The 27,091-nt window shown below is 40.2% G+C and overlaps 1 protein-coding gene across 1 annotated transcript in view; it reads left to right on the forward strand.

The window, feature by feature from the left end:
* Positions 1–293: 293 nt before the first annotated feature.
* Positions 294–27,091, forward strand: part of LOC104548251 (nesprin-2-like) — a gene marked incomplete at its 3' end in the record, with an annotated part of 64,341 nt that continues 37,543 nt past the window's right edge. Inside the window, exons 1-23 of the mRNA XM_010194221.1 lie at positions 294–372; positions 8,789–8,850; positions 9,755–9,850; positions 10,100–10,177; positions 10,270–10,362; positions 11,599–11,780; positions 13,141–13,337; positions 13,797–13,897; positions 14,672–14,773; positions 15,162–15,299; positions 15,992–16,156; positions 17,712–17,824; positions 18,481–18,637; positions 20,345–20,441; positions 20,585–20,772; positions 20,940–21,104; positions 22,001–22,174; positions 23,521–23,679; positions 23,931–24,104; positions 25,006–25,140; positions 25,296–25,451; positions 26,249–26,460; positions 26,738–26,813. Coding sequence (XP_010192523.1) covers positions 294–372; positions 8,789–8,850; positions 9,755–9,850; positions 10,100–10,177; positions 10,270–10,362; positions 11,599–11,780; positions 13,141–13,337; positions 13,797–13,897; positions 14,672–14,773; positions 15,162–15,299; positions 15,992–16,156; positions 17,712–17,824; positions 18,481–18,637; positions 20,345–20,441; positions 20,585–20,772; positions 20,940–21,104; positions 22,001–22,174; positions 23,521–23,679; positions 23,931–24,104; positions 25,006–25,140; positions 25,296–25,451; positions 26,249–26,460; positions 26,738–26,813 — 3,099 coding nt within the window. The remainder of the gene's footprint in view (positions 373–8,788; positions 8,851–9,754; positions 9,851–10,099; positions 10,178–10,269; positions 10,363–11,598; positions 11,781–13,140; positions 13,338–13,796; positions 13,898–14,671; positions 14,774–15,161; positions 15,300–15,991; positions 16,157–17,711; positions 17,825–18,480; positions 18,638–20,344; positions 20,442–20,584; positions 20,773–20,939; positions 21,105–22,000; positions 22,175–23,520; positions 23,680–23,930; positions 24,105–25,005; positions 25,141–25,295; positions 25,452–26,248; positions 26,461–26,737; positions 26,814–27,091) is intronic.

Genomic DNA, 27,091 nt, shown 5'->3' on the forward strand with positions numbered 1-27,091 from the left:
CCTAGTGCTTTTGTTTTCATGGCAAGACGCACTGGGATCCATGGGTTGTGTTGTAGAGAAGAGAGACAAGGAACCAAAACTTGCATTCCCGCGGTAGGAATGTTTGCTTTATTCTGTATGAGTCAAGGAAACAGCCTACAAAGGAAGAAAACCCAAAATAAAGTGCATGTCTTGGCACCGCACACTCGAGCATCTTTGATACCATTGGTTTTAATGTAAGACTGTGCTGATTTTCTCCTTTTTTTAATACTTTCAGTTTGGAAATTGATTGAAGAATCTCAATAGAATTGAATATGTCATCGAAACAGACATCTCCCTCAACAGAGGAGGAGGCTTCCTCCGAAATAGATGATCTCCAACTATCACTGCAAGGTAAGTTACTGTAGCTTTCTGTGCTTCCTTAGTGTAGATTTTTGACAAAAATCTGTGACTGTGCACAGGTTGAAGGCAATTCTGAGAGACGTGTTAAAATGGGCATTGTGGTCAGTGTAGCTGGTTCACGTCTGTGCTTCTTTGCAGATGTTTTTGTGTTTCATGAGAGACGATTCAGCAGTGAAATGAGAGATCAAAGCTCTCATAGTACTTTCTCAGGGTATTTTCAGAGCTGCTGCCTTTTTTTGGTACAGATGTGCTCACTGGTTCTCATGCTTTTTCACTCAGAATACATGTTGCTGTTAATTGTTTTCGAGGGAACCACCAGCGTGAAAGCAGTTATGCCACTTCATTAGCTTCCTTGTTCTCAGTTTGCTGACAATTAGATGGTTGCATTAAGCTGTCTTAATGAGGCTATTAACTACAGCTCTATTTATTTTATTTTATTCGTCTTTCTGTTCTTACTGCTATATCCCCTGGCCATGTAGAAAGATAGCTTGTGGCCAGAATAAGTAGAAAAATTTTGTGGCTTCTAGACAAATTTCTTACAGGTCAGAGTCTTTCCTCCTTACCTGCAATGAGTTGTAACTTGTTAAGGAAGCACTCACCGCTCATTTTCAATTGTTCCAATTTAACGGCAGCTACCTGCCAGTTAAGTGATAACGAGTGTATCAGAACTGGCTTCTCAGATAGTCTTTCTGGGTTTTTTAAACCTTAATCACGCATTGAATTTCCTTCTATGAGAATTTCCTGGAAAAGCTGATTTTCTCTAAACATACTCATGGAAACATTCATGGTGGCTCTCTAGGAGGGACTAGCACTGCTGGGAAGCCTGGTTGCTCTCGGAGAATTTCCTGGAAAAGCTGATTTTCTCTAAACATACTCATAGAAACATTCATGGTGGCTCTCTAGGAGGCTTGTGCAGGCAGAGGGACTAGCACTGCTGGGAAGCCTGGTTGCTCTCGGATGGATGGGCTAAGCCATTTTTCCACAGAGCTATTTCCTTTTAGCTCACTTGCAATGAAATTACTATGATGCTTAATTGAGAGAAAATACGTCTAAAACAGATGGTGTAGAAGAATAGTCTGCCAAGTCACTTTCACGATCCATATTTGCACTAATATTGCCATTGAAGCCATGTGTTTTGATGAGTGAGTGTTAACAGTGGTCTGAAAGCCAAATGTCTTTAATAGTGAATTTTCTTCTGTTTTGCTTTAGTAATACATTTCTGGGACAGCAAGCAAAAACTCCGAGCAAGCAGAAGCTATTCTGACTGTTGCAGCAGGCGCACAGCTTGTCAGACGCACATTTGTTGTGCCAGTCAAACTGGTAGAAAGACTGAGGTTGCTGTTGTCATGAAACCAGTTTGGGAAACACTATCTAGCTTTTAGGCAGAGGGTGCCCAATTGCAGTTACGTGTGGTTTTAGAATAGGGCTTTATTTTAAAATAATACTCATGCTGTTTTCTGAAAAGTCAGATTGGTGTTTATATACTGAATAACATTAGAGTTTTCTGGTCAGCAGCTCAGTGAAAGAGCCCTACTTACTAAAATTGAAATGACTAAATTATATTTATTTGCTATAATCATTTGAGCTCCCAGATTATGCTGAAATGAACATGCTACAAATCTGCTTGACTGTTGTAAAACATCTGGAGATGTCCCTTAGAAGTGACACAGGCAATTTTCATAATTATTAAAGATGCAACGAATGGAACAAACACGTAAGTAAAATGGAAGTAACTGTATGGAGTTGTGACGCTGCAGCATCTGCTCCGAGTCAAAGAAGCAAATGGCAAAACAGCTGTGATGGAGCACCAGAGACGTATTCCTTGACGTGACATATAGAAACCATTAGTAAATCTGTCTGCAGATTTGTGGTCGTAAAGGTCAAATAAGAATAATAGGGTCAGACAAGGAAATGGGTTCTTCCATTAGTAGGAATCTTGGGATGAGACAGAGACTTTGATTTCTTTAAATCCTCAGGTTCACTTGGAGGAATTTTAGAGAAATCTCAGATTCAAGGAATGGCTGCTTATTGCTATCAGAGAAGCAGCTTACTTTTGGGGTGACTAAAGACGGATGTAAATCTGGTTGTGATCTGCTTTTCAAATTAAGATATAGCTTCAAGAGTACGTCTAGTGTTGTATCACACACAGAGTCACAGGAGATACCCATGAATAGTTGGTGTGGAAGAAAAAAGTAGGAGTGAGATCTAGTCTGCATTGCTCATATTTTAATCTGCATTTAAATTCTTTGCGATCCAATCTTCTATTACTCCTGAAAGGCATTTAGTGGTGATGGAGCAGTTGTCTAGTCTGGTTAATTAGGGCAAGATCAAGTTAATCATAGAATCATTGGTTGGAAAAGACCTTTGAGATCATTGATTCCAACCATAACCTGTCCACTACTAAACCATGTGCCTGTTGGTTTGGTCATATGACTTTGTGAAGTCGTATGCCTAAAAAATGTAACAAAATGGTTGGTTAGCTTTTATTTATTCTTTTTCTTCCTTACCATGTGTAAAACCAAACACTCATTCTAGGTATGTTTGACTGAGATTTAAGTCACTGTCTTCTGTGAGAATGACAGCACATTTGGGAAGAAAAGAAAGGAAAGAGATTAAGAACTTCCTTAAAATAATTAGGGAAGATGTTCCTACTTAGTAGCTCTAATTATTATAGAAATCCTATTAAATTAATGCCAGTGGCTTAATATTGTAAAAACCTGCTTTAGTGGAATTTCTGTTAATGGGTTTTTAGGTAGAAGAGTGTTGAAGGATGAACATTCACTTTCCTTAATGGTATTTGGTTTAGAAGATGCAGTGAAGAAAGTCACTGGAAAATAGGTAAAAATGTGCCTTTGTTCTCAGTGCAACTTTTCAGTTAAATGTTTTAAGGAGATTTAATGAAGCTTGAAACACATGAAGAAAGTAGGTAAAGAAATGAAAGCAATATGGTTTTTAATGTTCCCATCTGCAGACATTTTCAAACGACTACGGTAGTCACAGAATCATGAGGCTGAAGTAAAAAGCGGCAAGAATATAAAGCCTTATATATGTATCTGTTCAGATTTAACGTTAACTTTTTCCAGTTTTCAAGCTGATCTCCACAACCAAAAGAGTAATAGTTATCCCCCTCCCTGCCTGCCAAGAAAATGGAATTGCTATGAAATTGCATGATGTCAGGACTTGGGCTTCTTTTTTTCTGTTCCTTTTTTCCTTCCCTGTGTCCTCGATGTTATAATAAAATTAGATCATGGCAAGATCAACATTATCTGTGCCCTATCCCCCAGCGCATCTCTGCTTTCTCTCGGTTTTCTCGTGCAGCACAACTTGCAGCAGCAACAAAGTTGTTTTGTGTCCTTGCACAGCCACTCAAAAGTGCAGGTGAGAAGCCTGAAGCTGGACCTATTATGGATGTATCCTATGGGGAAATAGTTAAGGGAAGGGTTTCTCCTGCCAGGCAGGCTGCAGATGTTTTGGTGAGCAGAGGATGCTTGCCGGGGAGATGCTCTGTTACAGCACATGGATGATATTGAAATCTGAAGTCACTGAGCAGGCAGCACCTTGGGGCTGGGCACAGGAGGAATAACGCAGGGGCCCTGTCCTGTGTCTTCTCCTCCCATAGCTTCCATCCCAGCAGTGTGTTACGGGCTGGCCCTATGGAGGGGTACAGCCTGGTGCTTGGCCTTCTGTGAATGGGAGAGGCACAGAGTCCCAAATTGTTTACAGCTACCTGAAATGAGGAGGCACATCCCCTCCTTGGGTAAGAGAAGGGCTTCATGGCAATGTTTTGAGAGCCGTTGGAGATCTCGCTACTCTTTCCTGATGAACACGAGTGCGGGACTGCAGCAAGGGGAATGCTCAGCTGCTTGCAGACGGGTGGCTACAGAAGAAATTAAATGGGGATTGTGGCGCTCTGGAGTGGGAATGCTTTTTGCTTTCAGGATGTAAACCTGTTTACCTGTGGGAGGTTCCAACCTTCACTTTCCCTCCCATGCACAAATCCTTCCCTTTTCCTGCCTAGGACGGCAAACACACCCTATGTGTGGCATTTCCCACCAAGCCTGTGCAGAAGTCAGTTTTTCCTTTTCTTTCCTTGCTTGCTGAGCTAATTCAGACACGAGAGTGTGTTTTAGCTCCTTAGAGTGTGGGGCATGTACTTACTCTTTCACTGTTTAATTAACTGCAGGGCTTCTAAGTTTTGGCTGTGCTTATTAATCTGTCTACACATTCCTGTTTATTACTGTAACCTGAAGGATAATTGTGTGAGAACGTGGCTGCTAAAACTGTTTTTGAGAAGTGTTTAGTGATATAAATGAATTATGGCATTTTCATGCAGTTACATCTAATTATTTATGAGTTATTTCTCTTCAAGTTAAATTGAAAATATGGTGATATGTACATGTGGAGCTTGTGATAGATTGCATTCATCCCCAACTAAAGGAGGGTATCTCTGAGACCTGCTTAATTCATCCAGAGGTCAGGTAGACTACTAGTTCTTACCCCACATTTTTCTTTTGTTCTAGCTGTATGCCTCATCTGTTGGAGCCACTATGTTACTACAGTTCCACTTTTTTTCTTTAACCAGAATAATCCAAAAAGTCCATTAAATGTTTATTATGACTTTTCAAGGGTAACTTTTACAACTCTAACAGCTCCCATAGGAGCTGCACTGAAATTCGTGCCCTGTTTATGCTGCCTGCTGCCCAGGTTAGGAGATGATCTGCAGGTTTCCTAAATGCACAGCTTTGTGGCATGTGATGAGGCTGACGGCACTGGAGAGGCAACGGCACATGACACTGCCTAAAAAAAATCAGTCGTGGGTATTTTTGTCTGTTTCATGTGCCTAACGAAAAAAACAGATTGTGTAGTTGTATAAATGTGTTCCCAGCTAGATAAATTTCAGTTTGCTGAGGGCGTTATCAGGTGCATAACTGGTTAGGAACTGGCATTAAAAAGCCCAGGGAATGGATGGCTCCTGAGGCACCTGTGGAGGGCACTGAAGTCCCTGCTTCACCATGGATTTTCTTTAAAATGTTAGAAAAACCACTTAAGCCCTTATCTTTAAAAGCATGAAGATATCTAAGTGATGTGACTTAGTACCTTTAAGAGTAACCTGCAACCTCTGTCTGTACCAGTGGTGATTCAGAGCTGCTCCGGGATCCTGGCAATGAGAAGAGCAAAAGTGTCTAAGAAAGTTGGGAGTTAGCAGCACTTTTGGTAAATTGGATAATTTGCTTTCGAAACAAAAAGGAGGTTGAAAGGAATATAGTGTAGCAAGGAAAGTTCCCACTTGCTGCACAGACATGGTGGCAGTTAATTAGTTAATATTTGTACAATATTTGGATTTGAAAAGACCCATTCCTGTAGGAATAAACTTCTTAATCTTAACAAAAAATACTGTTTGTTTTTAATTGCTTAACACCGTGTTGCTGAACATAAATGCTGGAAATAACTCTTTTCCCTGCTTTCCTGTCTGCAGAAAATGAAACTGTGACTGGATGGAGGGGAAGGGACTGTGTACAGGGCTTAGGGGAGAACTGCTCCCACTCTCTCTGGGTTGGCAAGCACTTAATGGTTCTTCTGGTGGTTCTTATGACTTATAGCATGTACCTGCTTGGTGTTTTAGTTAATACCAGCAGTGCTGTCTTGAAGGAGCTCTCCCAGTTATCCCGGCTGACCATGCTTTGGTTCATTTTGCTGAGCTGTCAGGGAGTGTGGAAATGGTTATTTTGGATGAAATGGAAACAAATGCTCCAAGAAGGTACCATGACTGACTGTGGGCATTCCGGCTGGAGCTATTCCAGCAGAGCCTTTCTTCCCTGCACACATGGTGGGTACGCTATGTTGTGAACACCAGCTCTTTTCGTCTGCTCATCTGTTCATGTTGAGCTGCACTGCTTGCTGCTGTAGACACAGCCTCAGCTGACCTAAATGGTGAAAGGAAGATACAAAAATACCTCGCACAAGAGGTAATTCCTTCTGGTGAAATACAGATGGCAAGATGACAGACAGGCTTGCGCTCATTAGTTTCAAATAATTGCTTCAGAAAGTTGTTGTGTTTTTTTTTTTTAGTAAAAAGGCACACAGTTGTAAATGTTTCACTGGTGGTGCACCAGTCCTCACGAGAGCAGAAAACCTCTTTGCTGTTTGGTGGTGATGTTTGATGAGTGTGGTCAAACAGACTAATCTGTTCTGCCGCAGTTTGCCTCCCCCAGCTCCCTGCCGAGGGAGGAGACGCTGCTTTCCTGGAAGCTGCTGTCTCTGACCTCGGAAAGGGAGGCAGGGAAGGTGACAGAAGAGAAGAGATTAATTTTAAGTCTGGCTTTTCTGTATCTCCATTAAAGGAAGACTGAGAGTAAAACCACGGCTGGCAGCACTCCTGTGCTCCCCTCTTCCTCCTCCTGGGAGAGTTCAGCACTGCCGTGGTCCCTGCCATGTCCCCATGCTGCAGCCCTTAATGATTATTCTGGTTTGTAGCACTTGTTGATAGCTCATTATAGGATAAAACAGCCATTGTCCCGCAGTGTGTATTGATTTTTGGCTAGCCTACGTGACATGCTGCTTCTATGTGTTATTCCTCCCTAAAGAGTTGTTCTGGGGATTACCTTTAAAACACAGGGTGAAATGTAATAGATTTTAGGTGTTTTCAAATTAGCAGGTTCTTATTTTGTTCTCTCAGATCCACTTTTCGGCTTGGTGAGTTTTGGCCGAAAGTGAAAGAAATGATCAGGGGTTTTTTTTGATAGCTTTTTTAATTCTAGGTCAGTGACATTTTGAAAACTAGGGCAAGAGAAAACCAAGGTCACTTAGAGTCCTATAAAAAGGCCTAACAAAGAAACCATTCATCCTTATAAATATAAAAATCCCTATTAATTAGCCACGTGGTAGAGATAAGAATTTGAGAGCTTGATTAAATCATTAACGCCTCTGAGCAGTAGAGTCGGAGGGGAGCTGGGAGGGAAAACACACTCAGCCTGAAAATCACAATACAGCTGCCTGCTGTGGTGCCACAAGCACATCTGTGCTGAGCCGTGTGTTGTGGCCTGGATGGATACAGAGCCACTGCTGCGCTGCAGTCCGGGGAGACATTGGCAGGCATGGAGTTTTGTTACTGATTCACAATGAGATATGTATTTTTATTATTATTTGTTGGGTAGGAAGATAAGCCACATTGCAGCTGAGACTGTGGCTGCTTGGAAGGCAGCCTGGTGGGTTGCACTGGGCAACGGCTGGGGGAGGGTGTTGGGGAGGGTGTAAGGTGTGCTTAGGTGCGTGCAGTGAAATAACTGCCTTGTGTTTTCGCCGGGTGAGACATTTGCCTGAGAGCTGCCCACGTGAATCAACACTTGCAGTATCTGGCCCACATTGCCTAATGCTTCTGCACGCTAATATGGAGGGACTCAACCCAAACCAGAACAAATGTCCTCATCCTAACCATCTTTCTGTAACAACCCCAAAAGCATGTTCTCCAAGTCAGTAGCAGCAGTGTGTTTGGCAAGAGCTACAGCTGGAAGAGTCCCTGGCGTCAGGCAGCGAAGTCAATATTTGCTTTCCGTCCCTTTTCAAGTGCCAGCAATACCAGCCTTGCCTGCCTGATAAAATTGAGCGCAGCTACTCAATAATCACTCGTTAGGTAATTGCAATGGCTCCTGCACGGGTGTTCAACCAAAGGGTGTGGTTGGGTCCTGTGCTAACATGAAGCCAATATCTGTGCTATTTATGTCCTCCTTGTGAGTATTGTGGCGTTGATCGGTCTATGTGGCACGTTTGCACTTATTTTCTGTTTTCCAAACAACGTGGGATTTTGAGACTGCATTTTTGTCCATGTCTTTAAGTCTGCCCTTATCTTACTGTTCATCACGATCTCTGTGATACTTAAAAAGAAGCATAAAACAATCCAGCAAGCAAGGGAAATCAACTGTTTCGTGCTCCAACAGGGTAACAGCATTGCAGATTAGAGGAGGACTGTTGAAAGGCACGTTAGCTACAGCTAACCAGCACAGACTTTCCTGAATTTCAAGAGTGGATCTTGTACTGACGGCAACCCTGAGTCTTTCAAGGAACATTTAGGAATGGATGGAGTTATTCTAGATGTATTGCTCTGTTTGATGATGTGTTCACACTGCTGTTTGCATTTGCTGAGCTTTTGAGAAAACCTTCAGTAGTTGCTCTTCGCTGCGTCCAGTAGAAGTAAGCTTGGTGGTTGTAGAAGTCCTTGCAGTATCGTCTCTGTAAGCAAGAAAATATTAGCTCTAAAGTAAGAGTTGAGAAAGACTAATATTAAATTGTGTCTTAATATCTGGAATAACAGACCTTAGGTGTGAGATGGATGCCATGTATCTTTTTGAGAAAGAGAAGTAAAACCAGATCATTTTTTCCATTAACCATTTTTTTTCTTTGCTTTTTCCAGTACACCGAGAGTTTACACAGAAGAAAACCTTCACTAGCTGGATAAATTCAATACTGGCAAAGGTAAGAAGGGAATTCTTTAGGAAAGATATCCCTTTTGCCTTTTCTGATTTGGATGCGCTGTATGGAGATTAAATTTTCTAGGGATAAAGAAAATTAATATAATATTTTGGGTACTGGCTGGGAAGAGTAGCCCCTAGATGTAACAGCATTGTATTGGTGATAGTTCAAGGACATTTGTAAGAGATGGTTTGCAAGTATCTTTCTTGCTGATGTGGTAAAACATGTGTGTGCTGAATTGTGGCACACATCTTGGGGTTTCATGAGGTTCTTTATGATTAGTTTTATTGTGTTTAGGTAATTATAAGTCTATTATGCAACCCAGGAACATGAGTTTAATGGAAAGACCCGAGAGACTAGGAAGTATTAAAACAACCCACACAGTTCTGTAGGTGCTCTTTAAGCTTTCACGAAGCAGCTCATGCAGTTTGTGTTGAGGCTCTGGCTTGATCAGGTGAAAAAATTATCCTGTTGTGGCCCCTCCTTGAGCAGAAACTGCTGAGCTCAGGGTAGATTGTTGTGTCCACGAGTGAGTGAAAAGAGTGAGGGTTTAGTTACTCAGCTCTATAGTCAAATTTGTACTCAGAGTACCTTGATTAAGAAGTCAAAATGTGAATTAACTGTTTCTCTTAACTTGTCCATTTTCAAAGTGTTGGGTTTTTTTTTCCCCACATACCTACTTGAAAAGTTTAAATACTTGAAAATGAGGCAGGGCGAGGAGACAAATGTAATAATGGGTTAGAAGAAGCAGGGTATGGCTAATTAGATGCTGGAGTTATATTTCAGCTTATTGAAAAAATAAAGGATGCTAAACATTTTTTTAATAGATTACTTTGTGATATTTCATAGTGTGTTGAATTTAAAATGACAAAGGATGGTGTGACAAGCATTGAAATTTATTTTGCAGCATACACCTCCTTCTGTTATCTCAGACCTGTATACAGACATACAGCAAGGACATTTGCTTCTGGATCTGCTGGAAGTGCTTTCAGGCCAACATCTGGTAAGACAGAGTAATAACAATATTACCTCCGTCCTTCGTCAAATCTAGCAAAGATTTCTGGATATACTTAATTGTAAGCATATGAATAACCCCTCTAGCTATTTACGAGTAACTTATTCTTGCACCACTGACACTGGAATAAGTTGCTCTGAAGTAATTTGAGAATCTTTGCTGGACTTCCCTTACCAAAATATAAAATAAGATTAATTTTTACATCTGAGAACATAACCTGTTCTTTTTGCTTCACAGCCACGGGAAAAAGGATTTAATACCTTTCAGTGCAGAAGCAACATAGAAAATGCTTTGACATTTTTAAAGAGCAGATCAGTGAGTATTAACTTCAAAATTCAGAACTAAAGCCAGTTGAGCTGGTGGAACATTCTCTTTCTTAACAATGATCCCTTTTTTTTTTCCCCTAGCTCAAGCTCATAAATATTCATGTTGCTGACATTATTGAAGGAAAACCTTCCATTGTGCTTGGCCTAATTTGGACAATTATATTCCATTTTCATGTAAGTATTTCAGCGATGTAATAGAGTTTTAGCAAAGGGAAAAAGCACAAAAATGTGTTGACTTACGTGGCTGCCAAATGAGATGAATTAGTACAAAGCAGATTATTTTCTGACATCTGGAAGTGACAGCTCAGGGGGGTGACGCACCAGTACGCCTTGCCTGTGTCTCTGAGCTGCTTCACCAGTGCAATGATGGCATTACAGCCTGATGAACACTATCTAGCTGCAAATGGTAGGAAGGAAGGATGCTGAGATTTTTTTTTAAGTAATCAGTTGAAAAATAGGCTAAACTTGGCCTCTCAGTCTGAGGTCTGTAATGATGAAGCAAATAGTGCAAAGTGGCTCCCACCCATCTCCCACAGGGGCAGCCTCCTTCTTCAGCATTGGCTGTGCTCACAATGTGTAATTCTTGGTGTTATTTTTTTCGGCATCAGGTGCCTGAAGTAGCATGAAGGCTGTCATAATGTTGTTTCTTGTACAAGACACTGAGCATGTCTCTTGAGTGACATGAGGTTATGGGGAGGAGGGGTGTTTGAAAGCACAGGGCCTTGCTTTAATCGTGTTGTAAGATTGTAGAGGGTGACGGAGCCAAACTGTCTTCTAGCAAGAGCCCAGCAGTGAATTAACATAGGAGCATTGGGGGTGAATGGGTGACTGGGGCTCGGGAGAGTACTAAGAAGCAAAGTTATTTAACAGGATCAGATGTAGCCCACATTTTTCTTGGTAAAGGTACTTAGGTGCTGAAGGTTCTTGTGCTGCACATAGCCATGTGCATTATCTTTTTACCTAAACCAAGCTCTTTAACCTAATACAGATCTCTGAGGCCTATCGAGTAGGTTTTCCTGCACCCTGACTGAGCAGGTAAACTCTGAGCATGCCTAATACATGACACCGTTGAGAGCAGAAAACACAGCTGGTAAGGGCTGCTTTCACTGGTAGGAGAAGTAGAAAAGTGCACTGGATGAGAAGGTCCCTTGATGCCAGTGATGCTACCCACAGTATAACATGGATATCTTTAGGTGAAAATTTCCTGCAAAAAAAATCACCTAAAGATGGGAATTCAGCACGAAATAGTTCAGGTTGAACAGATAAAAAACCGTGATCTGATCTTTGGGGGCAGGGAGCTACTATTACAGCTGTGATTGAGTCCTTTCTAATGCTCTGTGGTTTTCTGCCACTGATGTTTTGCTTATTTTTTACTGAAGCCTGATTAAACTCTCCCATCATCTCTGATAGATTGAAGAACTTGCCAGGACCCTTGCTTGTACTTACAGTCAGCCTTCACTTGATTGTTCAAGTGCTGTTGACTCCTCTCTAAAAGCAAGCCGATCAGCTAAAAAAAGTGCTAAAATTAAGGAACGGTGGAAGATCTCTGCTACAAAGGCTCTTTTGTTGTGGGCAAAAGAGCAGTGTTCACTGTAAGTTACATCCAAGACGTATAAATAATGTGTTACATGTTGTATTTCCTCTAAATGTGGTGATGTTTTCCCCTGGTTTTTTAACATTATTTAGTGATAGCTTAGGAGAAATTCCTTCAGAATTCAGATGATGTTACCAATACATTTAGCACCAATCAGGCCCTAAATGTTTTGACATGAACCCTTTAAATATAATGAAGTAAGACTAATCCTACTAATAAAATACCACAATGTGTTGGATTGTTTGGCTTTTCCCTTTTAGAGGCTTCTGTGTGATAGGTCTAGTGGAACGTTTACATGATTTGCTAGTTTTAATCCTCGTGGTTGGCACTGGATAGCAACGTTTCAATAATTAATTGTATTTTTTAATGGAAAATGTAGGATTTCTAGTATTCTCACATTTCATGTTTTTTTCTGTCAAAGCACTGTGTGATCCCCAGGAGGGACCCCACTGAATGCCAGAGGTCCCAGTTCTAAGCAGACATTTGCTCATGCTTGATGTACAGATAGCTCTGATTTCAGTGGGATTATTCACAGCACACCATCTACAGCAGACACAGATATTTCTTGCAAGGGGCAGGCTTTACATTTTCTGCAAGGGCTACTGCTTCTCTCCAGGACATTTCAGATATGTTTTAGACCAATGTCAGCCCTTTCTCTCCAGCTCTTTGGTTGCTTTATGTTGTAATAACATCCTACTAATATTCCATGTTGTTAGTGGGAGATAGAGGCCTTCATCAGCACATCAAGCACTTTCTGCTGGGAAAACATTTTCAAGCACTGAGTTTTCCTTATTAGCTGTGTTTTATCAGGACAAGGTTGGCTGGCACCTAAAAAGCAGCTCTCTGTCCTTTATTCTTCTTTCATTTGCTTGTTTTTCAGCAACGTTTCTGTCTGTTTTTATAGCATTCTTTCTGAACTGTGATTACACTGAATATATTTTTTATCAGTTAATCCTGTGGTTTCTGGTAAAAGAACAAGTCCTGTAAGTTCTGGCCCATTGTTTGGTAACTAAATTTGATCACCTGAAATTGCACATCTTTTCCATGCCATAACATACTCATAATACATGGAAAGTTGTCCCAGAATTCACCATGGCTCACGGAGCTCTCTGGGCACCTCACAGAACTGTCCAGGCATCAATTGATAGAAGATATTTTTAAAGACACTAAGCTAAATAAGAGAAAAAGAAATCTCTTTCTTGCAGTAACAGATCTCTTTTAAGGTCTGGATTTTCTAAAATGCCAGAGGTGATTCTAGTACTCCATTTTACTGAATTTATATTCTATTTCTAAATTTGTACTTAGGACATCTGCAGAAACAGGCTATAACGTTTTGTTTCTAATAATGTTTGGCATAGGCACGGCTCTATCAACGTGACTGATTTCAAGTCAAGCTGGCGAAGTGGGGTGCCTTTTTTAGCCATCATCCAAAACTTACGTCCAGGTCTAGTTGATCTGGAGAAGGCAAAAGTTAGAAGCAATAAAGAAAACCTGAAGGATGCTTTCAGAATTGCAGAACTGGAGCTGAGTATTCCACGGCTTCTTGAACCTGAAGGTAAATGGTCTGCTTTTTTTGTCTTTGTTCTTAGGAGTGAGATTAACATAATCCTATATGTGGTGACTTGTAATACAGGAAAAAGTAAGGCTGTGCTTAAGCTTGAAAGGGAATATTGCTCAAACCTGAGATTCTTTATTTTGTAACACTGAATGTACTTAGGAATTGTAGGATTTTTGCACTGGAAGCAAATGCAGGGACCATATGTAGAAGAAAGGATACGAAACTTTCCTGTTCATGAGAGAAACTTGTTTGTTAGATCATCGTGTGGTATTAAAATATTCCCAAGGAAAAAAATGTTCATTACATATTAATTTCTGTCGATGGTATGTTAACTGAGCTGCTGCAAAATAAACAAGTTTATGGTAATGTGTTTTAATAACTGCAGTATAGTGTGTAATTATGTGATCAGGCCTAGAAGGCTGCATAATTATGTAAATGGTGTATTGGCTCTTGTAGATGTTGACATTATGAATCCGGATGAAAAATCAATCATGACTTATGTGGCTCAGTTTTTGCAATACTCCAGAAATTTGCGACAGTCTGAAGAAGACACGCAGGTATGTCATATGGTTTATCACTGGGGCATTTCTACATCAATGTGCGTCATTGATGCCAAGAATATCAGTGGTTTTTTTGCCCAGTTTGTAACCTGACTCAGTGACTGTTGGAGAGCAGATCCTCTGATTCAGCTACTGACAGGGCTGAATTGGCTTGGACATTCTGATGCTCCTCTGTGGGAGTCAAGTCTCAATGTAATAGGTTTTTGATGATAAAGGTGGAATTGCTGTGCAGGTTGTTTTGTTTTTTTCATTTAACTGCAACAAAGAACATTTTCAAGCCTGGTTGTCTTCATGTGTGCTGTATGTAAGTCTGTTTGTAAATATCGGGGTAGAGGCAGACAGATTTGCAAATGTGCAGAACAACCAGCTTTAAATTTAACAGCTCACATGTAAAGTGGATGGAAGTTGTCACTCACAGATCACACTGTTTGGAAAACCAAGATTTTATTCTCTGTATTCCCAATGATAGTTGATGTATTAATTGGCTTTTCACATATCTCCATACTGATAATGTCCCTTCAGTAGGACTGCAATCAGGCTCTTCTTTTAAGACACCTTCATATATCCAGGTGCCAGGTTTAATACTTCAACCTTGCTCTATATTAATGCCTGGCCCAAAATTCATTAGAGTCCCCAGGAACTATTAGTTGTTTTTTAATAGCTTTGAACAGAGTTTATCATATGCTCAATATGTGGTGTTTTATGGCACAATGTAAATTAAAAACAAGGCTTGCAAAATGGAAAAATGAAATTTTCTGCTGTAATTACCAGGAAAAAGTGAGAGAGGCCATGAGCTGGTTGGCTGCACAGGAGGAGAAGTTAACAAAGTTGCTGGTCGACACGGAGAATGAAACACATTACCAGAAGTACAAAGTAAGTTGCATTTCATATTTAACTGCTTTTGCACAAAGAAATATTTAACACATTCCCAGAAACATAGCTTTTCATCTTCAGCGCCTAAACTGAAGTGTTAGATAAACTTTTAAACAAGGGTTGGGAATCTGACAATGAATTTGGTAAATGCCCTCAAATGATTAAGGGAAGGATAGGATGAAATTCTTTCCGTTAGGTGAATAGCACCTATAATTTCAGACCTAAATACTGCCTGGAGACAAGTATGGCTCTTTCCTGCTATCTTGGCTTTCCATGCATCACACCCTTTGAAGTTAATGGTCTTCAGTGTCTTCAAAGGCAGCGCTTGGCACCATCAGCTTCCATCTGAAGTCTTCTTCTATGAATTACTGTTCCTTTTTATCCCTAGGAAATGATGTCATTTATGGAAGCATTTAACCAAGAAAAAAAAACCTTTCTGCCAGTGTTGTCGTCCAAAAGAAATGAAGCTGAGCTGAGTGAAGGCCAGCAGCAGATGAGAGAAGAGTGGGATAAACTGATTGCTCAGGTCAGAGGCATTTCTAGCTCCCCCCTTTACCAGCCTGAATGTGTTTGAAGAAGAATCCTAAGTCTTATCTTTGAGCACTCTTCTGGTCAAGGTTTATGACCTATTTGTGCTTAAAATATCTGTGAAAAGGTGCTTTTGGGACATAATTATGGCACAGATAATAATGCAATAGGGAGAAGTGTGTTAATACATTCTTTCCCATGGCATGGATAGTGATAGAGTGAGATCTGGTTGGTCAGTGCTTTGCAGTGAATTTGGCTGTGTCATCTCCCTCTGCTGCAAGTGGGGATGTATTTGGCCTTACTGGTAATTGTTCTTTGTGGAAGAGATGTTCCCCTGTCATCCCCGTGATGGAAAGCTGTCCAGACCATCACTGTTTCCTCTCTATTTTGCGACTAGTTTGCTATATATTTCCCTGTCGCTGCACCTTGAGATCACCACCAGCCAAGGATGGTAACTGCCCAATTCTCTGCAGTGTTACAGAGCTTACAGGCTGGGGAGCAAACCTGGGTCTCAGGTGAACGTAGCTGACTTCCAGCCGACTTCACTGGAAGCTCCTTTTCTGAATGGTGACAAGTGGGGTTTTTTTTCTGGCATGTCTAGAGCATCAGCTCATGGAGCTTGTATCAGTACCTTGGGGATGGCAAAGAACATAATAGTGAGAAATTTAATCACTCATTTTCCTTTCTAAGATTAACGAATGGAAAGCGAAGCTGGACCAGATGTTGCCCTCCCCTCTGGACAGCGTTGAGGCTTGGCTTCAGGAAGTAGAATATCTGCAGGCAGAAGATTTGCCTGATTTGCAGGACCCGTTTAAAGCAATGTTTATCTTCAGAGAAATGATCGTAACATTTAAGGTATGCTGATCACAAAGGAATATTCTGCTTCAGTCTGACCTAGCAAAGCACTTGTTATGGAATTGCTATTTGACATTTTAGGAAGTGGTGTGGATATGTTTATCTTCTGAAGATGAAAAGCTCTTCTGAACATACCTTTGAACAATGAGTTTAATTAAATAACTGCATGGGTCTATAAGGAAGGTTTCTGACTTTGCTGGGGTGAGATGAAATTTGAGTACTGTCTGAATGAGTAAATTATGATATTCTTTTTTATGTGGTTCCTGCAACTTGTTTGTTTGTGAAGTAATAACTCAGGGTAATTGCATCCTTATCTTTAAATTTATGCTTGATGCGTACCTACTCAGAAAAGCACTTGGGCTCTGGGTTACATTCCAGTGGGTTCATGCAGTTTGTGTGTTTAAAGTTAAGTATTTACTGAATGGCTCTGTAACTCCATTCAAAGCAATGGGAGGTATTTTGATACCTTGATACCACTCAAGTTATTTATTCTCTTCTTGAAATTTTTACACTGATAATAGTTTAAACATCCTTTTGAGTTTCAAAACTTTGAAAAGAGTAGATGTGTTGATGCCTGGTTGATCATCATAATGCTGTACTTGGTTTTTTTTACGAACAGGGGGGAAGTTAGATGTTTTTGTGGCATGTCCTTAAAGAGAACTTGAAAGAATGGGAAATAAAGGTTCTAGTGAGTGGCTTGAGAATACCACTTTTCTGTACTGTTGCTGGTCAGTTTATGATGTGAGAGATAGCTTTGTAACTGGTAACAGCTTTGCCACGCTTTAGCAATTTGATCTATATTTTTTGTTGTTCAGCATAAGTAGTTAAAGCATTTATAAGAATGAGACAAAGATATGTCACTGGTTTAGGACATGTAGATAAAATCATTAAGTTCCTTAAGAAGAAGAAACCTAAGACACTTAATTTCTGTCAAATCCACTTCTTCTGATGGGAAGACATTCTGCTGAGAATTTTTTCCCCTTCTTCCTCCAGTCTGTCCTTTTAAAGTGCGTCTCATGTGGGGATCTTGTTGCCAAGGTGGTACCTTATAATGGAAATTTTACTTTCTCTTAAGATCTAGGAAACTACCCACCAATGCTCATAACTGTCTGACTGAAATAGCATTAAAGTTACAAAATCAAGTGTTTAAAACCTGCTCACTGTTTTTGTGTTGAGTGCTGCCCCAGGATTTAGCCATTTACATTAACATGCTTTGTGGCATATTTTATTACATAGAAATAAACTTCTACCTTATTTCTTTATATGCCACTTATTAATATGCTTGTATTTTGTGCAATGCATTTTATAATTTATTTTTACGTAGAGAATTTGGTGCTGAGACACATGCCAGTCATGTGATGCTGGCCATCAGAAAGTTAATATGATATGCTATCAGCATATTGGTATTGGATGGAAATGTATTGAGCAATCGAAAGAAGTATTAAGCAAGTGTGATGTAATAGGTTTATTTAACAGGTTTTGCTGTCATTATTTGCTAAAACATGGCAAAGAGTAACTTAATATCCTGAAACTGTTACTGCCTTTTTCTCCCTAGGGCTTGATGGGTTGTTTTGATTCTCACTTGGACACTCTTCAGTCATTTAAGAATGAAGATGAGAAGAATATGCCACTAGTCTTGCCTGAAAAGTTAGAGGAAATGAAAAGAAGGTTGTGATCCCCAGATTCCTTCCACTTTGACAATGTTGTATTCTAGCTCTGTTATTGACTTGCTCTGCTATTCTGAACAAAGCACAGAATTTATCCATGCCTTGCAGAAAAAAAGAGCATTTTCCACCTAAGCGCAGATTGACTGTCAAGAGGAGCAGGCGGGTTCACTTACTGGTCCAACGAATGTCTAATTATGTGTAGAAAGTGCTCATTAACAGAGCTCATTAACGGGACCTTTGCTGGTGTGGATAGGAAGCAGGACTATTTTGAATGTAAAAATTTATCTGGGGGTGGGGATTCTTTAACTTATAACTTCCACCTTTTAAAATCACTGAGATCTACAGGTTGTGCAACAACATAAACCCGTTGGAGAATATTTTCAGAAATGACCAGTGAATCTGTGTTTGTTACCTGAGGCGCTTTGACATACAGATGGCAGATGCCCTGGTTTTCATAAACTGAGCAGTCAATATTGACTCAAAATGGTTACTCCTTAAAATTTTGTTGTTGTCTTAAAATTTTACTCCTATTGTAACAAAATCATGTTTACATATAATATATATAACTCTTAGTTTTTAGGCTAAACACCTTTTACATTAATGCCTTCTACATCCAATGATTTTGAATCAACTTTCGCAATGCTTCACTGTTTGCAGGTTCAGCAATATTCATTTCACAAACTCCAACACCTTTCTTGAATACCACTATGGACTCTGCACAGCAATTGCCAATGAGGTAGTGTTAAAGCTAAATATCTGGGACATGAAGTATGGGACAAAAGAGTCTGTGGAATCAGTGCTGGAAAATTGGAATGTAAGTTTAAACATATGTTTCACACCCTGACAATAATTCTTCTTCCCCACCTCTTTGATTCAAGCTTGTGTCTGTCCTCATCTGAAGATACTACAGTAGTTGGCAGATGCATGGTAGACTTTGTGAGAGCTGGGATTTATGCGAAGAGGAGAGGTAGGCTTCAGTGGAAGGTTGCTTTCCCCTCCATGTCTTCCCTTTTTGCTCTGAATGAGAGTTCTTACTTCAGTTTGGAGAAATAGAATGAGTTGTGACTGTAATTTTTTTCTCTGCCCTTTTATATTCTTTATTGGGAAGATTTCTTTCTTTCTGGACTACTTACAGAGCCCACAGCAGCAGCCCTTCCCTAGCTCAAAGCACACAAACCACTCTCAGGTAGTTCCGTAGTTGCTATCTTCAACACCATCCATTACCCATGGTACTGGCTAATACTGCCTTTTGCTGTTGCTGCTTCCTTGTCACAGCTTCCTTACCTTCTTATGCTTCACGGTGAATATGAATTGTCTTGTTCTGTTATATTTTGTGCTTAGCTCAGCTTCTGGGCTCCAGTTATTAAAATGATGCCACATGTAGGCCTATAGGAGATAGATTACCCTGCCCAAAATACTAACAAAATACTGCATCAAGAGTGGACGCTAAATAATAGAGATAAAAATGCTGATGCCATCGATTTTTCCCCACCTCCAGTCAGTGGGATTCCTTGTGAATTCTGTCTTAGTGGAGTTTCTAACAAGTTTCTCAGAAGCTTTTCGACTGGCAAAACCCTAGTTAAATTAGCAGGAATTTCACCAGCATCAGAACTGTGGAAGGAGACAACAAGAGGTTGTATAAGATACCAGTTTTCCTGAGCATTATTAACCTTAAACTGTGGTGAGATGGGAGTTTAGTTAATCTGCACTGAGTTTCTTGATACAGTTGGGTTCATAAAGGCTTATTACCATGTTATTTCTACAACTGTCATGCATGGTCTTGCTCAAGCTGGTAGAATATAGAGCTTTCCCTGGGAGTTTAAGGCTTCTTGCTGGCTCTCCTTCTGGTCCCGTGATGTGCAGTCCTGGCTGAGAGGTGATGTGGTGGCCCAGGTTTGTCACGGCTACAGGAGAGGTTTTCTGTAACCTCCTACATAGGGTGTTTGTAGGAGTGGGGAGTTCTGGGGCGAGATGTACCTCGGACAGAGAGGGGCTGAGGACCAACTCTCTTTCTCTGCCCGAGTGTTCAAAGCACAACTCTCCTGCTCTGCTCCCATTTCTTCCTCTCACACCCTTTCCGTTCCGTTTACTTGATCTATGGCAGGAACTAATCACACTGATATTTCTGTGCATGCAGGGAAACCCACCTATCGCTTTCATCGCTTCTTTTACTTTTGTGACTAAATTCTGCCTGCCTTGTTCTAGATGCCATTTCTCAATATTGGTCTAGGACTGTAACTTTTTAAAGTAGGCAGTCCCGATTCATACAGGGCCGTGACTCAGGCAATGGCATTCAGGAATTAAGATTCCCATTTATGTTACTCTCTGCACAAGCAGAAAAAAGAACGGGTCTGTTTCAGTCTAAAGGGTACAGATAAGTTGCTAGATGAGCTTTGCTCAGTTTACAGTTAACCTGCAGGTTATAGGCTCATATTGACAAAAATGTATCCCAAGCTGCATTTCCTACCTAGTTTTATGTGAGTTAGTGTTACCCATGCCAATTACTTCTTGCTTTGAGCAGAATTTCATTGAAGACAAAAGGCTTGAAATGCAACTAGAAATTGCTGCATACATCTGTGAAGATTTGAAAAGCAAAAACATAAGTGGCCCTGACTTAGGTAAGTTCACGCTCATAAGCTGATATGAAGACCTGTATTTTGAACTGATGTGCTGTCACCGGTTTTAACTCTCACTTATGGTTTGTGTGAAATAATCTCTTTGTTTCCAAATGTATAATGATATTCCCTATTTGATGTCCTAGCTGGAGACCCTCAAGAAATTAGCAGACTTTTTAAGATGGTGGAGTCAAAGATTTCTATGTGCAGAGACTATATTTCCAATGTAAATACCACCCTACAGAAAGTATTGTCTTCCTGGAGTAATTATACAGAAAACATCCACTTACTAAAGGCATGGCTGGAAGAAAAACGCAATGAGCATCCGAAAGAGGTATGTGGTCGGGTTTCTCTTTGTAATGACAGACAGAGAGACTTGGAAGCCCCCTGGAAGGAAAGCTTTATACATGACAGTGGTTGGGGATTTTTTTCCTGTTCCTTGTTTTGGAAATAAACTTTTGGCAGGTTTCGGCTTTAAATTATTTCAATGCCTCTGTCTAGATCCCTGCTGAGATCCTGGCAAAATGGAATTCAGTTCATGGTTCCTTAAACGAAGCTGGAAACTATCTCATCGAAGTCAGCAAAGAGCAAGTTGGATCAAATATTGCCAAAGAGCTGAAGAAACTGAACAGGAGATGGGCTAAGTTCATCAAGAGGACTCACTTTGTACGTTACTGGTTTCATGTGACTCTTTTGCTATGTAGCTTCAAACTTTTCTAGACTCATCAGCTTGCTAATCGGAGGTTAATAAATCTTTCAGTCAACTCAATATTGCCAGTTTTAAAACAGGAGGAACAGAATACAGAGAGACATCCCATTCTTAAGCCTTTGTGACTCAGTTAAATGTTTTTTATGACACGACGGAAAATGTTCGGTTTTTTAAATGGAAATTTTAAAACCACTTATAAAAGGAAATCTTATTGCAGGATAAAGCTCTTTATTCAGTTCTAGAGATGGAAGTAATAAATTTGTTAAGAACTTGTGAGCCTTTGCTGAATTGTATAATCTCTGCCTCAGCTAGTAGAAAGTAATCATTGCTGCACAGATATTTCTAGGGTTGTGCAACTTCACACCAGCTCACTTGACAGGTTTTTAGGCTGCTGTAAATTCATATACAACCTGCTTAATGTTACGTGTATTATATTTCCTAGAATGCTTTCACACAAATGACATTTCCACTCTGCTTGGGAACACTGGAGCTCCTAATTTTCTAAGTTGAGCCTTTCATTGACATTTATTAAAGGTACTGCTGTGACAATAAATGTTGGCAAAAAATACATCATTTTTGTAGGAGATGAGCTTACGAGAATGCAAGAAGATCAAAGGAAACACGTTCCCAAGAGTGAGGGAAATCAGGAGTTTCCTGGAAAATTCTGTAGTAAGAGATGCTTTTAGGAAATACATTCAGAAAGCAGAGATAAAGAGGCCTCTTTCACCCTTGCAAAGGCTTAAGGATTTTAGGAGTTATTTTTCTGGCATTGCTTTGAACATTATGGAGAGTAATGGAGAGACACATGAACTTGTAACAGGTATGAACATCTTACCCTGTTCTTCATTTGTAGCTTGGTGATGAGAGCACAGATGCTGCTGAAAAGACCAGGAAGCTTGCAGGGAGCCTGGAGAAAATTGAAGAGCTGCTTGGAGGGGTGGATAGCTGGGTGGCAGAGACTGGATGCCTGCTTGCTGAGAGCAGCCATGAGGGGCCTGTGGAACCTGAGGTGGAGGAACATTTTCAGGTGAGAATGGAAATACACTGCTTAAAATCCTTGTTCATCAGATTCTCATCCTTCAGCACAAACTCATTGCTAGGGTACAATGAGCCACCATCAGTGAAACAGAAATGAATATGGAGTTTGTGCTGTAACACTGGTAAAAAACAAGGCAATGCTAGTGTTTTGATGTTATTTCCCAGATGAGCTGTAAGCGAATCTTCTAACATCAGTGTATCCAGATGACAAGCAGGTGCTGATGACGTGCTGCTGTTGCCACTGATCAGCAGCTTGCTTTTGAGTGATATTAATTACTCCCTATCCACCACAGCACTTGCAGCAGACTAAAATTTTGCAAGGTGCTGAGCTGAGAGTTTCCCATGGTCATACGTGCTTTCTATCATCTACCCTCCAATGCACAGAGGAGATTTGGGACAGCTTGCCTGTATTTAAGGCTTATACGTCAAAAACTGGAATACTTGAAGTATTTTCAGCAGCAGACTTGGTAACGTGTGTGCATCTCAGCTTATAGGCAGTTGCTTTAAACATCCACTGTGAGCACTGATGAATTTCTTATTATTTCCACTAGTCTCTATTTTTTCCAGTATATATCTGTCAGGGATTACTGTTTCCCCCTCAGCAGATGGCAGGTGGAAATATGTATATATTATCTCAGCAGCTTCAGTACAAAGTCTGATGTGACACTAGTTTGTTAAAAACAACAAAATAATAAAAGACGTCCTGAAATACAGCTTCCAAAAATGTGGCTGGTATTGTATCTCTGAGAGCAGAAGCGATCAGGTCGCTTATTACCTGCAGTACAATAGGCCAAGATCCAGAATAAAGCACTGATTATCATTAGAAGAATGCTAATTGACAACTTCAAACAGGAAAATGTGTTGAATATTCATAGATCAAAACAGCTCTAATAACAGCATTTCATGATAAATATTCAAGTATGGCACAGTGCACTGCATGCAAAATACCCAGCTGCTTCCTGCCTTTTAGTTCTGAGTACCACAAGAATATCTGAGCCTTGATGTGTGCTTACTTCTGAATGACTTCATGATCAGACGATGCATATCCAAATGTGTGGGAAGCTGTTTGGATGGGATAAAATACTTCTAATTGGAGGCAAAGACATGAGAGACAGATTCTTTCGGCACACAGAATCCCCTGTGGATGGCAGCAGACTTCTTCCTCTGTACACAGAGAGTTTGCAGTGCAATGCACTGACCATAATTGGAATAGAAGATTTTTTTTTCTTGACCAAATGTTGACTGTCCATGATCAATGTTGGCTTTTTCATTCAGTTCCTTTAAACAAAAAGTCGTAAATAATGTACAGGCTTCTAATGCTTTTCATTCAACCAGAGCTTGGCTGCAAGGGGAAGATCATGCCAAGAGCAAGTTGTGGCAGCAGAAGAGATACTGCAATCGCTGACGCAAAGTGTTTCAAGTCAGGTGTCCCAGCAGCATTCTCGCACCACCGGGCTGAAAGTACGAATTAAAGAAGCCAGAGACAAAATAGAGGTACTCCTTTCTTATCGTTGTTGTACTTTATACACACAGATATCTCCAGTTTTAGCATTATCTGATTAGGAAAACTCCTTTTCATTCATGTAAAATAAAAGTCTTATACCCAGGCTTTTGCTAGGCCAAAAACTAGAACATTTCAAAGATCAGTTTCTCAACTTTAATAACCTGAGTGATGTTATGAAGCAGTAGCTTTATGTAACTGCTGACATTTATGTGTGTTTTGAAAAAAGTCCCTTTCTTCCTAGGCTGTCATGGGTGAGATGAACAACATCTTGTCCAAATCTGATAAGAGGCCCTCACAGAAGGAGGCTTTGCTTAATTTTGAAGAATCCCAGAAGGAACTTGAGGCCTTCATTTCAAAGGCTGTGCAACTTGTCAGTCAAAAATTAAGTCCTGAAGAATGTATTTCCAGATATGAGGTGGGTTTGTTTTCTCAGCCAGCTGAATTTGAGTATTTCTTAGTGCTATTTAGGTACCACAGTGAGAAAAATACCAGAATCTTTTTTTTTTTTGGTACCTTATTAATGCTTTTCTCAGCTTTTTGATTTAGCACTGTTAGCATATATTAACTTGTCAAACAGCTTGAATGAAGAAATGTAAATCTATATGGCAGTTTATTCAGTGCCCTGTCTTAAACTACTCCATCATCTCATCAGAACTCATGATGTTCTGAACTGCACCCATTTTTTTTCCCTGATTAATAATTAAGATTCCCATCAAGAATCACATGCCTGAATTCTTGGACAGGTTCTTAAAGTGTGACTATAAATACTGAATTACCTGTTTTTCCTAGTGGCTAACTGGTAAAGCAAGTGTCCAATCTGTCTGGATCTCTTAAAGGAGCCCTTAGTGAGGTATCAAAAGGGGAAGTGCCCAGAATCTGTGTTGCTTCATCTTGCACAGCAAGTCCTGGAGAGCCACGTGCCGGGATCACTGCAGAGTTTCACTCCAGGCCATGTCATAGGGTCCCGTTGCACTGGTCCAGCCCTTTCATATGCTCTCTGACAGACACGGATCATGGCCACATATATTCCCTAGAAATGATGCAAAGTTTAGGGACTTTAATCTTTCTTCTTTGGTATCAAATTTGCCCCTAAAAGAGGAGTTATGAGAACAACATCTGCCTTTCTCCAAAAAACATACACTGATATTGTCTGCAACCTTTTTGCAAGCGTGCAAGGGTGGAGAATGCCCTTATACACACACATGCAAGAGCCATCACGGCCAATGCAATGCTTTTGTATGCTACTAGTGTAATTTTATTAGGTATTTACCTGCATTCAGTTTTGTTTAGTTTTCATTATGATGTTTTTCTTGCAGGAAGCTTTTAATGCACTGGACAATAAAGTTCTTGACAAATTTTTGAAAGCAGCTGAACAACTGAAAAATATTTCAGCTGATCACGAAAAGCTGGTAGTGGAAGAAAAGAGTAAAGATGTTCGTAAAAGATGGGAGGTGAGATAATACAGGGAGGAGAATCCACTGTCTGTTCTCATTAGGCCTGGCATCTCTGAAAGACAATTTTTTGTCACAAGATGTTCTGAGGTTTTTGTTTGCTTTGTAATACTGTCTCACCATCTCACAGAGATAATGCATTTTGAATTTTGCAGGCAGTTCATCGTGAAATTGTATCCTGTGTCCAGCTCATTGTAGAAAGGGAAAAAAAGAAATTTAACGCGATTTTTAAAAAAATCAATAAGCAATTAAGCAAAGAGAAGAAACTCCTAAGTACGGATAAAACCAAAGGGCTCATCAAGGAACATGAGGTACCTGCCACACTTCTTTTCTGCTCACCAGCCTCTCTTTGTGAATGCATCGTCTGTCCTTCTTGCTTTTCTCTAAGTACATTACTGCTGCCTGTGTTTGTGGAACAGGGCCCCTGTGCTCAGCGTTGCGTAAACACAGAATAAAGAGGCCACCCCAGTTATTTCTTTACCTTTTCTGACTACAACTATTAGTCTCCTTGCAGACTTTTAAAATTACCTCCCAGTTATCTGGATGGTATATTTTTTCCATTTTTTTAAAGATAGCCCTGAAGTTTTAGTCTTCGTTTCTCATGGGTTCATGTTCAGCAAGTATTACATCTACAAGAATAAAGGGACATAAGGGTTTTCAGGTGCATTCCTTCTGCTCATGTTTTTGTCAGATTTTTGTTATATCGTGATTTCACCCTAAAAAGTATAGGTATTGATGGGGAATATTTTAAATAAATTTCCCAAGTCTACTTTTTCTGTAGTCAATGGGACATGTATATCTGATGTCAGTGTGAAGAGGGCTTGGGACCAAAGCAGCTACAATTGTAGTAATGAATGTCAAAATCAAGCAAGAGTCAGTTAAGTCTTGTGAATGCAGCTTGGAAATGTGTTGCTAGAAATCTTTATTTCTTTCCTGCCTCTGTCTGGAAAAGAATCAAGGGAAAATAAATGTTTCTCTCCTGGTTTGACAGCTTATGCTTCAAATGGACTCATCCGAGAAGACAATGGATATTGAAAAAAATGTATGAGAAAAATTGCATATCCTTATGACTTAACATGAGTTTGTTATACTATTTTTCTTTGTTTAGGCCTTTTTTTCACATGGTGGCAGCCTGAGGGAACTTAGCAAGTCGTTAGGAGACCTAAAAGTCCTGGGAAGACTACCAGAAGAAGCTGTCCCAGGCATACAGACACTGACTGCAGACTGTGAACAAAAGCTAGAAAAGCTTCAACAAGTTGTGGCAGATACTTACACGGCTCTGCTGTCTCGTGCTGGAAAAGGACAGCCATCTAAGAAAGAGTGGGTGACTGAGGGCATGATGTGTTGTAGCTTCGTAGAACTCAAATATGTGGGTAGATTTTGTGATATTGTAAAGGTAACACCAAGTACATTACAGTACAGTACTGTGGGCAGCTGTACATTTCAGCATTTAGCATTAAGTTTCATAAACTAGCAAGTTCATTGTTTGCTTACCCTTCATCACAGCTGCGCTGCTTTTAATCATTAGCCAGTATTTCCTTTTTCCCCTTTGAAGTTCATATTTTGTTCTTAAGCTGAAATTTCTTTTAAACCATAGGAGCTCCACTGTTGCTTCTGAGAATGAAGAAAAGCCCAGTTCTTCACAACAAATTGATATCTTCTCTGTACAAGAGGTAAGAAGTCCATACTTACCATTAGAAAACAGTGCTCAGTCTAGGAGAGATCACTGGCTAAAGGAAAAACCGATTATTTATGTTAATATTCATATTGTGGTAGGACTTCAGGCAGAGGACCTTTGGTCAGACATCAAAAACCCATTGCCCATTGTGTCTGGGAACATGGACTAAGTGAATATTAAAAAACAACATGCAAGAAACAGCATTAGGCATCCTGAGGAGATGTGAGTCTGCAACCTTGCATTGTATTTTGCTAAAGAGTGATTTTCAGCAGG

This window comes from Mesitornis unicolor, unplaced genomic scaffold (genome assembly GCF_000695765.1).
Source record: "Mesitornis unicolor isolate BGI_N332 unplaced genomic scaffold, ASM69576v1 scaffold1441, whole genome shotgun sequence".
NCBI lineage: Eukaryota > Metazoa > Chordata > Aves > Mesitornithiformes > Mesitornithidae > Mesitornis > Mesitornis unicolor.